A 17,681-nucleotide genomic window follows, 5' to 3' on the forward strand; every position below is an offset into this window, starting at 1 on the left:
CCATCCTCATCGTCACGTTTAGCTGAAAGTGGGAGAAATAGCTCAAATCCAAATAGATTGTTCCGTTCCTACAGATATTACTCCCTCTACTCCTGTAGCCCGGAACATGAGGCTCCATTGGATATACACTGAAATCTCTCTTCGGGGTGTTAAAGAAAAGTCTAACCACTAAATGAATTTTTCTGCAACGTTTATTATTCCAAAAGGCTTGAATACATCCAGATGGCAGGATCACGAGGACTGGAGCTTAATGAAAGTGGGTGAAATTTGGATGTAGAATAAAACTTAATATCTGATTAGGAACTTATGATAGTGTCGAGAATCCCAACACATCTGTGAACCCTTGTCTTTAGCTATTTTATAACATAATATTTTGGGTAGCTAAATGTAAATAACCTGAATATACATACTTGGGTCTTCTGAAGTATTCAAAGTGAACTGACATATTCTTAAATACACCGACATTAGTTCGTCCCATAAAGGTAAGTACATTATAACCAAAATTTTATGATTGGCGAGTCCACGATTACATCATACAGTTCTGTACATCCGCCAAATTTGTTTGTAAACAAGTTTTATGAAATATCTTCAATATTAACCTTTTTAAACTTATGACTAGACCAAGAATTTTTATGTAATATCAAAGTAGAAAATATGGACTTAAATATGTTACAATCATTGATAAAATATGTATCTAAATATGTATTATCAATAGGATATGTACTGTAGGTAAATATGCAGTGTCAAAGAATATGTAATATTAATAATAATCGAGTATACAATCAATTTCAAGAATTTTGCTAGATATTTATTTTATTTGAACATATCCAACATAATCTTAAGGACATAAGTTGTTCAAATTAGACCATACGTTGTTCAGAAGTGGGGGGGCTAGAAACACCAGCATCTTTCAATATATAACAGTTCCCGTTTTTTTTTCTTTCTTTGAACTTGGCAGTCAATTTTAGGTGACCGTAAGCACTATACATCTTATTCATTAGAAAATGTGAGATCACATGAGCTATAAATTTTCTTCATCATGTTTCAGAGATCGAAAATATAGGAAATATGATCAAGATAGGAACAATTGTCGAAATATGTTGTTTTATGTAAATTAGAAAATATTTAAAATATGTATTATCCTGGCAAATATGTAAAAATATGTAACATAAAACTTGTGCAAAATCATGTCAGTTATATAACTCGGTGACATTTTCCTGTTCGAGGTATGTATCTAGAAAGGAATAGAATATGTAATTACATACAAATCCGGGCTCTACTTATGACGTGTACATTTATAACATTTATGAAATTGTGCAAGGACTAGCAAGATGTTAACTTCTGACTTCACCACAGCTATATGAGTACACAATACCCACCGGTCGTGCTGAATGTCTTGCTTGGCAATCTAGTGGTTGCCCACAGCAACAAATAGCCTCAACCACGAGAAGAATCCTCTCCTGTAGAGCTTCTACGAACCATTACCATTACGCCGTTAAAATCTGCGTCTGGCTTCACCCATAGACTTTTCCCCCCTTATTTCCAGTCACCCCCCTTTTTTACGCTGTAAATTTGCAGCCTCCACTTCCCCCACGACAACACGCTGAAAACAGCAATTAGACGCCAGCCCACGCACTGCATTAGGTTGCCACCTTCGCTCTCCAGCAGCCACTTCGGCGTCATGATCATGAAAGGAACTGGAGAAATATTAGTCCCCTTCGGCGAAGGTTCTTTGAAAACTTGGAATTTTCTTCTATAGATTGATTTTGCGAGAAATTTCCAGGTTTTATTCCTTGGTGCCTGATTTTTCTATAGAAGCGCCAATTGGTTTCCTCAACCTTTGTCTCCTCTACAAAGTGTTATTTTGATAGAGACCTAGGTGAAGTCCGTAACGGAATAAAGTTTTTCTGCCGTATAAATTCCAGTCTGTTAAAAGGGCAGAAACACGCTCCAGAAATCTTGGAAGTGGCTCGTTAGTGAGTCAATATGTGCTCCGCGTATAGAATTCGTTTTTCTGAAACGGGCGAGTCAAGTTTTCCAAGACGAAATTTGGACGGAAAATAAATGTGCATATATCAGAAATAACGCACCCCCAGCATTACGACACTTGTCCCACTGCGTAACGAGCCTAGTAATTCAACAACAGAAGTATTTCCGTAGCTGGGATTTCTGTAACTGAAAGTCACATGAAGAAAGATCCGGACTGTAAAGAGGGTACTGCAAGTTCCCTAATTGGACTTCGTTATAGCATGCGGCCTAGCATTGTCTTGCAGCAAGATTATCCGCAGAGGCAATGACCCACGGAGCGTCAACTATCAAACAAATCTTTGTTTAACACGCAGTAACTTAAGAACCGATCAAGCTCACAGCAGAACAATCCGCAAAATACAACCTCACCGCTCATTGCGTCATACACATGGACTGCCAAATCATTGGACGAAACCACTTCACCTAGGGGAAAACTGGCTCACTTTTATTTGACAAGCCCTGAAAAACTGTGAATCGTATATTTCGATAGCTAGATATTCGAACGATTAAAGACGTATTGGGAATAAAATTGATAAGCACACGGTACAGTTGGAATAGTGTGGAGGTAAAAAGGAAGGGGTTTACTTTTTGGTCAAACAATGTGGACAGCTAAACTTCCATTTACAAAATTGACGCGTTGTAAAAAGTGTATTCAAAATTCAGATTTTCCTTATTTCTCTTTTTAAACTAGTGTTTCCAGTTAACATACGTATATTAGTTACATAACAGGTCGACCAATTTAAAATTTATCTCAGTAATGCGTGTATGCTTATCTCTCTTTGTATCCCAATCTTCTTCTCCATCTCGCTTATTTTACTTCTCTCACTTATTCTTATTCTCTATCTTTTTTCACGCCTTATCATCTCTCTTTAAAATTCTAATTTCTGATGTCAGGTAAACAGAGCCTCTATTTATCCCATTTACAGACACCATTTTGGCATTTTGACACCCCCTTCCTTCCTTGCAGACTTCTGCACACCGTAAGAAATTCTGTCTCACGGAGAAATATTAATAATGCATGTGTTGCACCAAGAATACTCTCCTCTTTACTAGAGAAGCTTGGAAAATTCTCTAAGATGAAAGTATGAACCCTTTTTTGTGCCCGCCACTTGTTACGTATGTTGCCCTTGCTCATTTGAATTGTACGACGTCTGACTAAATGTTCATCACATTAGCCATTGCACCTGTTGCATGCAAATTTCTTGAGTAAACAGAACCACTGTGTACGACTTGTGCTTTGAAGTCCACACGGCACAGAGAACTGTAATTAAGAGATAAATTGAAGACTCCTTCGCTGCTCTGCTCCAATGCGCAGATGAAAGAAATCACAAGCTCATCCTTAAATGTTATAGTTTTTCTCTTAATGCTTATGCGAGAAGCTTTCATAAGTGTTCTCCTTTTTCCATAATGTTTGTGTATGTTGATCGTCTATTTTAAAAATGTTTATTTCGGAAGGAAAATTATTTTTCACTGTCTCGACAAATCTGTCTTCTTTCTCTCGCCTTGACTATCACTCTCACTTCGTTCTTTTCCTATATTTATCTTCTTTCTTTTTCTATATCTCTTGTTCTTCCTACCTCCTCGATGGCGTAGTGGTAACGTCGTCGTCTTGAAATCAGGAGACCCCGAGTTCGATACCTGGTGGACGCACACAGTCTTTCGGATCCCACTTGAAACTGTAGGTCCAGTTCCGATTAGCCTTTCTGTGCATAAAGCGCTCTTAAAACAAACTTTGTCCTCCATGTGTGCTTCCTCATATATCCAGCTTATAATTTACAACTTGCCAGATTGCTCTTGTTTATCCATCTATACTGAGTGTAATAATATAAATAAGTTACCTGCCAACATCTTAAATCATGCCCAATCATAATAAATTAATGTCAATGGATGAAAACCAGGTTTCCTCTATCATTCGGGGATACAAATTCTACTTCCATTTACCAAGAGTTAATTTTCATAGAAGAATCGAATGTTCTAACTGGTTCAGGGAATAACTCGAATCAGGAGTTTTTAATAGGAACATCGTACTGTTATGTGTGATTTCGGAGGTGCATGACGGTCGAAATTGGTCAAGATCATCATTTTTTTTACTATGATACTTTATTAATATTAGAAACTTTACGCTGAAAATCATTTAGCTACTCGACATCTTGGATGGCTGATCTGGTATTGCGTTTAATCGGTCAAAGCTTTTGAAGATAGCGAGCGAAAAATATATTTTTCTTGGTTTCGGACATTCGAATTCTTCTGATGTTTTCAAACTTCTGTCTAATCTTCATTTTCAGAGATTCAGAAATGTGTCTCGCACTAACTTTAAGGCATCATTTTAGCATACCTTTGGTAACGCCTTCTCAAATATAGTGTGTTGCTATTTGAGAGAGTCAGACTGCCAAAGTGGACGTGTCCAGCGCAGACCGCCGCCCCTGGAAAACGAGCGGTGAAAAAATGTATTCTGTTCATTTCGCTTCCTTACTTTGAAAGTAAAATAAACATTATTCCCTTTTGAAATAATTCAAAATATAGCATTGCCCTACCTGGGAAATTATTGTTTGACCCACTGGATGAAAGGTTTGTCGGCACATGACGGTGCTTAGTAGAAGAGGAATCTCTAATTGTGTGGAATTGTTCCAGTACGGCAAATGCATCTTATCCGTGGTTGCCTAGATCAAGATCTTTTCCTTTTAAACTAGATTGCACTGTATTCAAGGAAATTGCTTCCTCCTACCTGGTACGTGCTTGAACAGCAACACGCAAAATGACGCTTAATATCCACGTCATGGCCTCCATTCTTCCCAAAATGTCAGCAAATATAGTTTTATACAGTCATCGATGTTCCCTTGTGGCACAGGGCAGCCGATCCCTTGCCAGATGTATAAATCTTCGGACCCAGCTGCGACTGACACGGGAGATCTCTATCGCAACACTTTTAGCATGAAATGCTCGTCGTTCCTCTGTGCCAGATGTCGTGTTCCATGAGAGTCCGTGATTTCCTATTCTTGGACTTTCAATAGAAATAATATGCTTAGCTCGTCTGCTGTCTTTGCAATTGATACTCGGAGTATCTCTGCACGCTGATCTTGAGCTACTGTATTTCTTGCTTAAAGATTTCGTTGTCCCTTTTATACTCGTCGATATCTTGTGAAAATAGTGTGTAAGTGGCGGGCCGAGTAATTTAGTGGTTTCCTTAGGGCAGGGGTTCCCAAAGTGTGAACCGCGGTGCCCTAGGACGCAGTGATTGGCTTACAGGAGCGCTGCGAAATGTTCCAATATTTTCACTGGAAAAAAAATCGGACCATCGCATCAATCTGTCTATTCTATGTTTGGAAGGATACCTAACGGTCACTGTAGAAATAAGTATTTAGCTTTTCGATATGGCGTTGGAGTTAAGAATTTTAAGTTTTTTGAATTCTAGATTCTTCTAATCAAGTCTCTGCAGTATGGAAGGCAGTTAGTTGTTTGTCATGCGGCCGCGCGGATAGCGCGAGTATTTCTACATGTCGAACTTCCTCCGTACCTAGTGTTTCTATATAAATAGCTGTCTTCGCGGGACAGAATATGAATATCTGCTGGTAAGCTCTGCGAATCTTAATCCATTTGCGACATCATATTTGTGCGAAGATGGATTTTTGGCGTTTGCTTGGATAAAGAGCTCATATCGTGCAAGAATCAATATGGAACAGGAAATGAGGGTGGCTGTGTTGTCTTTGATACCAAGACTTGAGAAGATATGCAGTGAACATCAGACTCACCTGTCCCACTAATTACAAATGTAAATTCAATCAATGATATGATTGTTCCAAATATATGCTTCTTTAGGACTTTTTACACATAAAATGTTTCTGAATTTTAAATGTGCGCTTATTTTTTAACCACACTAACAACTGAGAGATGCAAGTGTTGGATAAGCCTACATTCTGACTTGGGCGCAGCGGAAAGATCTTGAAACACTAAGGACGCTGTGAAACGAAAAAGTTTGGGAACCCGTGCCTTAGGGCATTGCAAATCTCCAGAGTGCAGAATTGGAATTCAGTAGAATCCATGCTGTTATCGGATCTTTCACCCTCATGCCACACAGATTAAACTCTTTCAAGATGAATGTTCTTCGCCATTTAGCCACGGTGCTCTAATCGGTTGGGTGCCTGACTGCCATAGAGGAGATCAGGCAGGATTTTCCTGTCAATGTATGGTAGAAGGCACAAAGTAGCATGCTGTTAAATTGTTGGCATTAATTTTACAACTAAAATTTCCAGGTTCTAGAATCGGCCTGGGTGCTCTTTGTGAGTGTTCGTTCATCAGTTTAATCTAATCATAATTCATCCTCATCGTCGCGATTATCCAAACATGAAAGAAAATTGACATAAAAAACTAAAATAAAGGGTGGTCCATAAAGGACGCCGGATTTGAAGTTGCTATCAATGGAATTTAATTTTGAAAAAAAAACACAAAACACATACCATTCTCTTCAGGAGATATTAAGGTTTAAACATGGAAAACAATATCGGGCAATCACTCAATCACTCGGTCCATGAAATTCACCATGACCCGATCACACATATCCCCATCACGTGTGTTGAGGACACGTCGAATTTCTTGCTTAAGGCGAGGAGGGACAATTTCCCCTAGGTCTTTCTCGCTGGGACAGCTGTCGATCACTGTTGCCAACTTCGCTCTTTTAGAGCCAGATCTGGCTCTTTCGGGCACTCGTTACTGTGAACTGTGGCACCCGCCCTCTACCCCACCATGATGCCACCACTGGCTCCGGCCCATAAGGACCAACCTTTGCCATGAGTGTACATTTTGCACGTGACGTGATATTCATATATAGGCTGCGTCACCCACACCCCTCTTTCCTCCCCAGGTATATTTATATATAGAGCTGTGGCTTAAGGTGAAGATGTCAATATTATTATCCGGGAATCCTTTATTTTCGATTTCATATGAACATCATAAAATTATTGAGAAGGGTAATGCCGCCAAATCTAGGCGGTGAAAACTAAGAATACATTTCCATCACTTTAAAGATAACGGTAATAGCAGCGCCCCTACCCCTCTGACACCTAAATTACCCTACGAAACACTTTATGCAACCTTCGTTAATCTATATCCTTGAAAGTCATCTTTAGCTCTTGGTGAAATGTAGCTCTTTTATGCACATCAGGTTTGGCAACACTGCCAGGCTGGCTGTAGGAGGCAAGGAGAAAAAATTACGCTTATAGGAGAATTATTTTACTCGTTTTCTTGGAGATATCAAACTTCCGATGGCGGAAAAAAATATGATCGGGTAAAGGATCCATTGAAGATGATATTTGCGCTAGAAATAGTCGAAAGTCTCATTTGTTTAGCTGGAACTTCCATTTGAAGTTGTCTCTCCATAAGGAATACATGCGATTCTGTAAGTATGTATTCATCACATTTTTCAAACATGGTATCTAGCTTATAAATCAACCTTAAAAACCGCTTCCACTTGTAACATGGGGAGAAATTCATACTCTCAAATTATGCGTGGATTTTCTTTAGTAGCAGTGCCAATTCCGACGATATTTAAATAAATGCATGCCTGGTGCGAAATTGTCCCTCCTCACCTTAAGTTCCAACAAATTTCGGGGTTTGTTCTGGTAAACTTGTGACTTGGTGTACCCCCACAAGAAAAAGTCAAATGGTGTCAAGTCACAAGATCGAGGTGGAAAGGTTTGGTCTCCTCGCAACGAGATTATTCTGTCCGGGAACTTCTCACGCAGCAGATTGATTGTTTCTCCTGAAGTGTGGCAAGTTACGCCGTCTTGTTGGAACCATACATTTTCGATGTTCATTTGATCCAAACGAGGCCAAAGAAAATCAGTTAGCATTGCACGGTAACGAATTCCATTCACTGTCAGAGCATTTCCTTCTTCGTCTTCAAAAAAGTAAGGACGGACCAAACCCCCACTCCAAATCCCACACCAAACCGTAACTCTCTGAGGATGCATTTCCTTTTCCTGAATCACTCTTGGGTTCTCAGATCCCCATATTCGGCAATTCTGCATGTTTACGAACCCGTTTAAATGAAAATGAGCTTTATCGCTGAAAATGATGCGCTTTGCGAAACCCTCGTTCTCTCGTTCCCTTTCAAGGATCCAGTTAACAAATTGCCGTCGTTTTCCATGATCCGCGCTTTTCAGTTTCTGCGCTAACTGCACTTTGTATGCGTGCAAGTGCAGATCTTTCGTCAAGATTCTTTACATTGTTGTTGGCGCCATATGCAGTTCTTGAACACGACGGCGATACGATTTTGCACGACTCGCAGCAACAGAATCACGCACAACAGCAACGTTTGCTTCACTCCGGCGACTTCGGGGGCGTCCAGGGCTTTTGATGTCATGTGTTGATCCAGTTTCTTCAAATTTCTTGATCAACCTACGAACAGTTGATTCGTTTGGTGCATGAAGATGACCAAGTATCCTACGGAGTTTCCGAACAGTCACCGCGTAACTTTCACCATTCTTGTAGTGCGTTTTGACAATCAAAACTCGCTGTTCCTTACTGTACCTTTCCATGGCGTTAGCAACACACACAAACAGTAGAACAACTGAAACTCTTCTCAACACAAAACCTCAATGATAACTGATAACAACAATCGCACAAACAATGCTGCCAATCAAACCAAAAGAATATGGCGTCCTTTTCAAATCCGGCGTTCTTTATGGACTACACAGGTATAAGGCAGCGTAGAATAACAAGATTTTCAGTACAATAGGCCGTAAATACGTCCCCTAGAAATAAATCATTCTTCATTTGTACAAATAAACATCCTCGATGACCGAGCCGGTTAACTCACGATCTCGACACTAAGGCCTGATTTGATTGATTGAGGTTGGCAAAGGTCTTAACTTGTGATACTTGCTATTTAGTAGGGTATATGAGGTCTAAAAACTTGAAAAACAGAAAATAGTGTCAATTTATCTCTCATCTTCTTAAAAAAGTAGGACAATTTCTCAAAGACATAAAAATTTCCACATTTTTCTCCACTGCTAGGTTCCAACGTTTTTAACAGCATTGACAAATTAATTATTGGATGGCATTTTGTGAAAATTGTTTACTTTTCTATAATCGTTGGAAAATCCATAACCACATGTATAGAAAGCGATAACAAAGTTTGAAAATTCTGTTTGTTTAAGAAATTGATAATTTCCAATCTACAAATGAAGTATATCGCTCAGTTTCAGTTCGTTGCATATTGCGGCTCTTTCTTGTGCGTTTTCCGTTTTGTGTGTTCTTATTCCACTGTCATTGTCGGTCCCAACTAGTTTTGACTTACAACTTTTTAATTGCACGTTTCCGGACCAGAGTTCCTTTTCTCATACTGGTACTTGGGCCAATCTCAATCCAGACTGTGAATTTGATTCAAGGTCAGGGAACCACCCTGTATATTTTAATATTCAAGAAATTAAAATACGTTTAGTGTAGTATTTTATATTTGCTTCCAATAGATCTTGCAACTTTTTAATGTATCAAGACATCTTTGAAATATAGTTTTGTATTTTCACAAATCTAACCGTTCGACCCTAAGTTCACTAACAATAAATATATATACTATATTTTTTTCCCGGAGCAAACCGTCCTGGCGCAGAGACTGCAGCTGGTATTCACTGCTCCCCCCCCCCCACCAAACAGGTGTCTCTGCGTGACTCATCTCACTCATATACAGCTATAAGTTAAAGGGACCTAGGTTATGTACTAGGATCCTAACTAGATATTTCTATGCACACGGCGAAATAGTAGATCTACGCATTTCCTAAAATGCGACACCCTCCCTATGTATTTGGAACAAGTGTTATGCTTCTAGTAAACCACAGAAAAAAATTCATCTACAACAAAAATAGTCTTCTCTCTTACTTGTAGCCGGATCCCGTGGTACTACAACGCCCGGGTTCGAATTCCGGCCTGGGCATGGATGTTTGTGAGTGTCCAATCTCATCATATCATCACTCATCCCCATCTTCGCAAATTAGCCAAAAGTGGCACAAAAAAACGAAGTAAAATAAAGCAAATCAATCAATCTTTTACCTGTAGCGAAGTTCACAAACATTACCCTGTGTAAAAAAAAATGTAAATTCGACGTATATATTTGCCTTATTTCTGTCTGTTCTAATTTGAGTTTACAAAGCCTTACTATCTACTGTATTGAATACAATTATTTCAGCACACACAGAAATGTTAATACAACAGCGTGTTTCTAAACATTGTAAAATATTATGTATCTTCTTGAAATATTATAGAACACCAAGACGTAATATTATTTTATGACTGATGCATGTTATTAAATATTGAGAAAATTGTTTACATATGAATTTTGACTCTCTCCGATTTACAAAATGTCCCTAGACTTATTATAGTTATTACTCGATACAGCTCGACCAAGATGAGAAGACTCCGGGAAACTTGCGATCTAAAGTAAACAGTCATTTGTTTTCTCCTCTAGCTTCCATTTCGCCTGTGCCCGAGTGTTCCCATGTTGCTATATGTATAGCTTCCCTCCCTTGCATTGATGTCAAAAACTTCAACTAGAATTTATACTGTTTTACCCTCCCCCTCCCTCTCCTTTCTTCATGATGGTACAAAACACTTTGCACTGAATAAAGGTGACGAAGATGTGTTGAAGAATGCCGCAGATTTCAGTAAACAGGGACGGGATTACATGGCAAGCAGCTGATGCATCGCCCACGCTCTTTTCGCTCTCTCAGGACTGAAAATTCGACGACAGCGCCACAGGGGCTTTTCTTATTGGTAGAGCAGTACCGTGTATATTGCATTTTGAAGAATCTTGAAAAACTAAATATGCTGACCAAGGCAGTAATTTATTTTATTAAAAACATAAACTAACGTTAGTTTATGTTTTTAATAAAATAAATTACTGCCTTGGTCAGCATATTTAGTTTTTCATAATCATGGAAACAAGGCTTAATGGTGTTATAATTGAAGAATCTTATATAGTAACTCGGTTTAGCTATTAACATGGACGTCCACAGGATTTTTTCCAGGGAAGGGCAAGCAAGGTAATTTTTCCAGGGGGCAAAGGACACATATTTTCCTCCAAAATAATGATGCCCCTCAAAAAACACTATTTCAGTCTGAAACTATCATGTTTATTCAACGAATTTATAATAATTAACATAAATTACTGTGATTGAAATGAAATTATGTGTGAATTATATAATTTTAATGTACACATTCATTTTCCAAAGAGGGGCCGTAGAACCCCCCTTGCCCCCCCTTCCGGACGCCCATGGTTATTTAGTATAAGCATATAATTCTTAAAGAAACTGTAGTATTGGGAACAAGCAAGACAAAAAAATATATTTTATTTTTTGCAAGATGATAGTATAAACACCGCGACAGTTACACTTTTCCATGTTTTTTTCTCTTTCGGCGTCTCTTTTTCCTCGGCGCCCAGGGCGAACCCACTCTATACACGACTCTGTACGACGCCACTGTAATTTCTCCGATACAGATTTAGAAAGGGAGGAAATTTCTGAGTGAAGCCCACGTTGTTATCTAATTGCGAATTGAAGCAGACGGTGGCCGCCCAACCAATCGTAAACAATGACTGTCAACTGCAGAGTCCATGCCAGCGCGAATCAGGTTCCCATCGATTATTTCCATGTAATCCCATACATTGAATTTCACTCACTTGATAAGAGTTTCGCTACAAATGTGTCAACAAACGTTGGCGATTGAAAGCTTGATACATTATTCCAATAACGAATACAAATATGGAAAAGTAACATAAACTGTGTTTTCCTCACAAATTGGATATAAATGTGTGTGTAATGTTGCAACCTTAAATCGTATTGCGGGTAAAGAGGGGTGGGTTCCTTCATATTTTTCCCCTTCTCCTTTTTTTTGTGTATCCCTTTTTCCCCTTCTTCTTTTCTTTTCCCTTATCTACTCTCTAGCATTTTCTCTCATACTTAGTATTTCTTCCTTCTTGTCTATCCTCTCGCTTACTCTTCCATATCTTGCTTACTTCTGGTCGTCCTGCATTTTTTAGCTTTTTCTCTTCTTTTACGTCATTTTCTTTCTCCGATATTCTTTTAATCCCCTTCCTTCTTCTTCTTCTTCTTCTTCTGTCTCTCTCTCTTTCTCTCTATCTATCCCTTCCAATTTTCTGTTCTTTACTTTCTTTTCTTTCTATCTTACTCTTTCCGTCTCTCTCTCTCTCTCTCTTTCTTTCTTTTTTTTCTCTCTCTCTCGCTTGTTTCTTTACTCCTCCTCTTCTCGATTATTTCTTTTGACTCCCTTGTGTACTCTCTCTCTCCCTCTCTCTCTCTCTCTTACACACACACACGCACACATTCACTCACACACTTTTCCTCGTATATTTTATTTTCCTTATTTTCTCTCTCTCTATCTTCAAAATGATGTAATGCATCTGTAGCTAAGTGGCTAGCATAGTGCGATACTCAGGGATGGAATACTGGGCTGGAATGGGATGCTTTGCTATTGGGGGATGCAAATTTCAACTTCTATATTTGCGTGTATGTGTGTTATAAACATGAGCCAATCCATTTTAGAACAGGTCACATAGCTCTCACTTTTCAGAATAAAGTTTGCGTAACCTTGTACTGCCAATATAAAAAAGCAATATTCACAAATTATTTTGAATGTTCAAAAATTCGTACAGCTTTTTCAAAATAGTTTTTAGCAGGTTTAACAGGCATGTACAGTTCAATAACTGATAAGCCAGCTCTAGGCTTCATTCCGTCGTTTTGCACTAATTTAAAAAAAAATCTTACCTGTAAAGTTTTCATTACTGTTCGAAAACTACATTCAACCATGCTAATGCTAATTTATTTGTTTTGCAGGTACATGGCCATTATAAATCCTCTGAAGCCCCGCCTTGGAAAGCGGACCACGCTGCTCATCACTGGAGGGATCTGGATGGTAGCGATCATAGCTTCCATCCCCAACTTCCTGTTCCATACAACCGGCATAGCTCCCAACAATTACACCAAGTGCTACCCGCAATGGCCTGACGGAGAGACAACTGCCAGTCAGCTAGAATACTGGTAAGTTCAGGTCATTCCATTTTGCTTCCCTAAGGAGCTACTGTACGTTGTGGCTCTATACAGTAGGACTGGGCAACTCGTCTTAACTTGTGGAAGAGCGCTCTCGTATGCACGCGTGGAACTCGGGGCGTTTTAAGAAGGGCGGAAAGGAGGGACTAGCGAGTGAGCGAATTGGGAAACCTTGCAGTGCAGTATGTAGGATGGAAGCTACAGTGCACTTAACGGGTCTCCACAAATGTACACGAGTTACCAAAGCTTGCTATACAGGGTGTTTCGTAAGTCTGAACTCAAAGAAGAAAAAGTACGTACAATTACAGAATCTGTTCAAAGTGTCCACTGTTGTGTTGCATACAGAAATGAAGACGGGCACAATCCTACTGAAACCATTCCGGGAATTCGCCTGAACATGTTGTTTGGTACATTTCACCGACAAAACGGCCGTGTGTGATTGGTACTCGTTTTAAATGCAGCTTATTGCATTCTTCGAACACATATACAGGGTGAGTCAAAATTATGTTACCACTCAAATGGTAGAAATGTACTAGGTCATCAAATGTGATAAATCATTTACATGACGTTCTCAACCTGTTCGCCATCATGTTCAACACATAAAAACCAACTAACAGTAGCATGTAAAGCCCGTACGCACATGAATGGATGATATCATATTCCGTATTCGGTCCTTTAGGTCATTGATGTCGCGAACTATCCTGCTATACACACGCTCCTTAACCATACTCCATATCCAGAAATCACAGGGTGTCAAGTCTGGGGATTGTGGAGGCCAGCGCAGTGGTCCACCACGACCAATCCATCTGCCGGGAAATGTGTGGTCGACATAGGCACGAACAGTACGGGCATAATGCGGTGGTGCGCCATCTTGTTGGATTTGTAGTAGTAGTTCATCAATGGCGTACTGCTGCAACATCGGTAAGTACACGTCTGAAGTCACTGTTGGGGTATCAAAAAAGTAGGGCCCAATTACTCCAGCGGCGGTCACAGCGCACCAAACATTCACCTTTGGGGAGTCACGTTCATGCTCCCTAATGACTCGAGGATTTTCAGTGCCCCAGAAAATTGTGTTATGTCGGTTGACAAGTCCACTTGTGTGAAAAGTGGCTTCATTGCTGAATGTCATTACATTCCAAACGTCTTCCTGGATATTCTTCATTTCTGCTAGAATCCGACAGCATTCCACTGTAACAAGTTTTTGCGCCATTGCAAAGCTTGGGCGACTTCTATGTGGTATGATCGCATCCCAAGGTCGTGTTTCAAGATACGCCACACTGTTTTTTGGGCGAATCCCTGTTTCACAACTGCAACGTCTGGTTGACTTCGAAGGACTCTGCACTAGGACTTGTTGTGCAACAGCAACGTTGAATTCACATCTTCCTGATATTGGCCGTCCTGCATTTCCTCGATAGTTGTTCGCTACCATGGGCGTCCGGAAGGGGGAGCAAGGGGGGACCACGGACCCCCCTGCAAAATGAATGTGTACCTAAAAATTATATAATTCACACATAATTTCATTTCAATCACAGTAATTTATGTTAATTATTATAAATTCTTTGAAGAGACATGATAATTTCAGACTGAAACAGTGTTTTTTGAGGGGGCATCACTATTTTGGAGGAAAATATGTGTCCTTTGCCTCCCCCTGGAAAAAAAATTACCTTGCTTGACCCTCCCTGGAAAAAATCCTGCTGACGTCCATGTTCGCTACCGATCCAGTTTCCACAAACTTTTGGTAAAGGCTGCGAACTGTTAAACGACTTGGTCGGTCACGTTCAAATCGCTACCGAAACACTCGACGGACTACAGTCGGCGAACTTTACACCTCCATCAAGCTTGCTACAACTCTTCTTTGCTCCAATGTTAATCGGTCAGCCATTGTTGAACCTCACCTATATAAACAAGACAAACATTGTGAGCCAAGTTTAGGAGATAAACAATAACAGCTAACAGCTAATACACTATAAACATACACAAGCATAAACAATAGAAGATAATTGATGACAAAAGTTCGATATCATACATGTTTGGTGTATGCTTAATAAATAAATATTTATCCCATTTGTGGGGTAACATAATTTTGACTCACCCTGTATTTCGAATAAACCATGTAACTGTACGGAGGAAAGAATTTAATTTTTATTTTTGCTGGTGGGGCTCACAGTCACACACACATTTACATTTTTTCACTCAAAATTGGAACACAAGTCCCGTTCTTGGATATATGACTTAAAAAACCCGCAAATATTAAAAAAGTCAAATCTAACCACATGGTATGGTATTCTGTGAATAAAAGCTTGTGCAAAGATTCTATGTTTACGTCATCATTGTGCTAGAGATGCTACGTTAAAACTAAATTAGTTTTCTATCTATTTGACACATATTTGCGACTGTGGTGCTGATATCGTGTTGATATCCCTGACCTACTATTGATGACGCTGCATCTAAACAGAGATGAGCAGGTGGGTTATAATAGGTGTTGGCACAGCGCATGGATGTATGCTTAACTGTCAAAGCAGCACTGTCATCGAGGAACTTCATTTGTGTTTCATATTGACTTGAGAAGGGTCATACTGTGCACGGTATTCAATCTTTCAGTTTTAAATCTACTTTATTCGGAACAGTGTACAGTAGTCAGTAATGTGAGTAGGAAAGACTAATCGTAACCATATTGCCTCGTTCCCTTTCCACGATATTGTTAGGTACCTGGGCTTGCCCAGAGTAAGAGGACCTTTACAATCGATTTGTATATTTTATGTCTGTAATTATGTGTGTGTTGTTTGTTTGAGTTTCACGTCCACGTTTATGCACAGACGAGCTAATCGTGACGGTACTTAACACTTGTTTAATGATAACAACATTAAGCCTTGTTTCCATGATATGAAAAACTTAATATGCTGACCAAGGAAGAAATTTATTTTATTATAAAACATAACTAAACGTAACGTTTCAACCTTCTAGCAAGGTCTTCTTCAGACTCTGCACCAAGTACAAATGTAACAAGGTACAAAACAGGACGATATATATATATACACAAACAATACTCCCCTCTAGACTATTAGAAAGTTGATCTGGAACATTCTAGCAGATGGCTTTCCCTTGTCAACTGTACTTTCACCTAAAAGGCTAAACATATTTTCTTCCATCTCGAATGTGGTTGGACTCTTTATCTCACGCTCTTTTTCCTTCAATCTTCTTCCTTCTTCTCTCCTCTTTCTCTCTTGTCCTTTCCACTCTTTCTAACACATTCTTCCATTCTTTGTTTATCTTCAGTCCCCTTCTTCTCAATTTCCTTGGCCTCCTTCCATTTTCTCACTAGTATTCTCTTCTCTTCTCCCTTCCTATCTGCTTAGCCTCATCCCACTCTATGTCATGTCCTGTTTCTCTCGTGTGTTTAAATATCGCATTTCTCTCTCTCTTAAGTCGTACATCATCCCTATGTTGTTTCACTCTGTCTTTCAGTCTCTTCTTCGTTTCTCCTATGTACACACTCTGACATTCTTTACATTTCACTTCGTAGATAATCCCTTCCTCTTCTCTGTTTTCCTTTTCCCTGTTTGCATTCTTCGCTATTCTTAAGATGCTCCTCCCTCCCTTCCTGTAAGTTTTAATGCCCGCTTTCCTAAGCACTTTGCATATCTTTTCTGTGGTCTTCCCCATATTCCATATTCCAAACCTATTCTTAAGATGCTCATCTCTCCCTTCTTGTAAGTTTTAATGCCCGCTTTGCTAAGCACTTTGCATATCTTTTCTGTGGTCTTCCCCATATTCCTTATTCCAAACCTCCTCTCTTTTTCTTTCTCTTCCTCTTTTTCTTTCTCTTCCAATTCTCCCCTGCCACTTTTCTTCCTTCTTCTGATTATGTCCAGTCTATCCTCCTTCTCATAGCCATTCTTTTCCAGCTGTTTCCATATTCTATTTATTTTGCCTTCTTTTTCACATTCTTTCGTGCATATTTTCTTGATTTTGTCCTCCATATTCTTTATAAAATTTATTTTTGTCACCTCACTTACATCACTTCTTTTGTGGCAGAATACCCCTACTGCACACTTCTTCTGATGCCAAACGGTTTTAATTTCTTGTCCTCTCTTCTTTTTCATCAATATATCTAGGTAGTTTATATTGTCTTCTTCTTCTATTACGAGTTCCAATAATATCCCTCTTTCTTCGTCTTGTATTTCTTTGGCAAATATGTCGAGCTGCCTGTTCGTTCCCTTCCATATGACAAAACAATCGTCCACATATCTGCAAAACCGAATTATTTTGTCACCTCCTTTTTCTACCACTTTCTTTTCCCATTCATTTATAACCAATTCAGCCAATGCTGGACTTAGGGTAGAACCTGTATTCAGTCCTTCACTCATTAACATTATTTTATCCCCAATTATACTGTAACCGTTATTCCAAATGGTTTCCAGCGCCTTCACTACTCTTTCACTATCTCATTCTCCTATAATTTCTTGTCCCATTTTCTTTTTAACAATGTCCAAAACGTGTCCCCTCTTGATGCTCGGGAACATACTTTTCACGTCTAAGGTAAACATTGTCGTATTCATCCTTCATAAGTCCTTTTATGAGGTCCACCACTTGTTCACT

At 39.3% G+C, this 17,681-nt stretch overlaps 1 protein-coding gene across 5 annotated transcripts in view; it reads left to right on the forward strand.

Moving 5' to 3' along the window:
- The window catches only part of LOC145994809 (tachykinin-like peptides receptor 99D), a 616,641-nt gene that overhangs the window by 454,623 nt on the left and 144,337 nt on the right, over positions 1-17,681 (forward strand). For all 5 annotated transcript variants that reach the window (XR_014442396.1, XM_083131117.1, XM_083131116.1 and 2 more), the window contains one exon: positions 12,870-13,073. Coding sequence is in view for 4 of the 5 variants with exons in the window: in XM_083131117.1 (XP_082987243.1) it covers positions 12,870-13,073 (204 nt within the window). In the remaining variant the exon portion in view is untranslated. The remainder of the gene's footprint in view (positions 1-12,869; positions 13,074-17,681) is intronic.

This window comes from Lepisma saccharinum, chromosome 11 (assembly GCF_977018435.1).
Source record: "Lepisma saccharinum chromosome 11, izLepSacc3.1, whole genome shotgun sequence".
NCBI lineage: Eukaryota > Metazoa > Arthropoda > Insecta > Zygentoma > Lepismatidae > Lepisma > Lepisma saccharinum.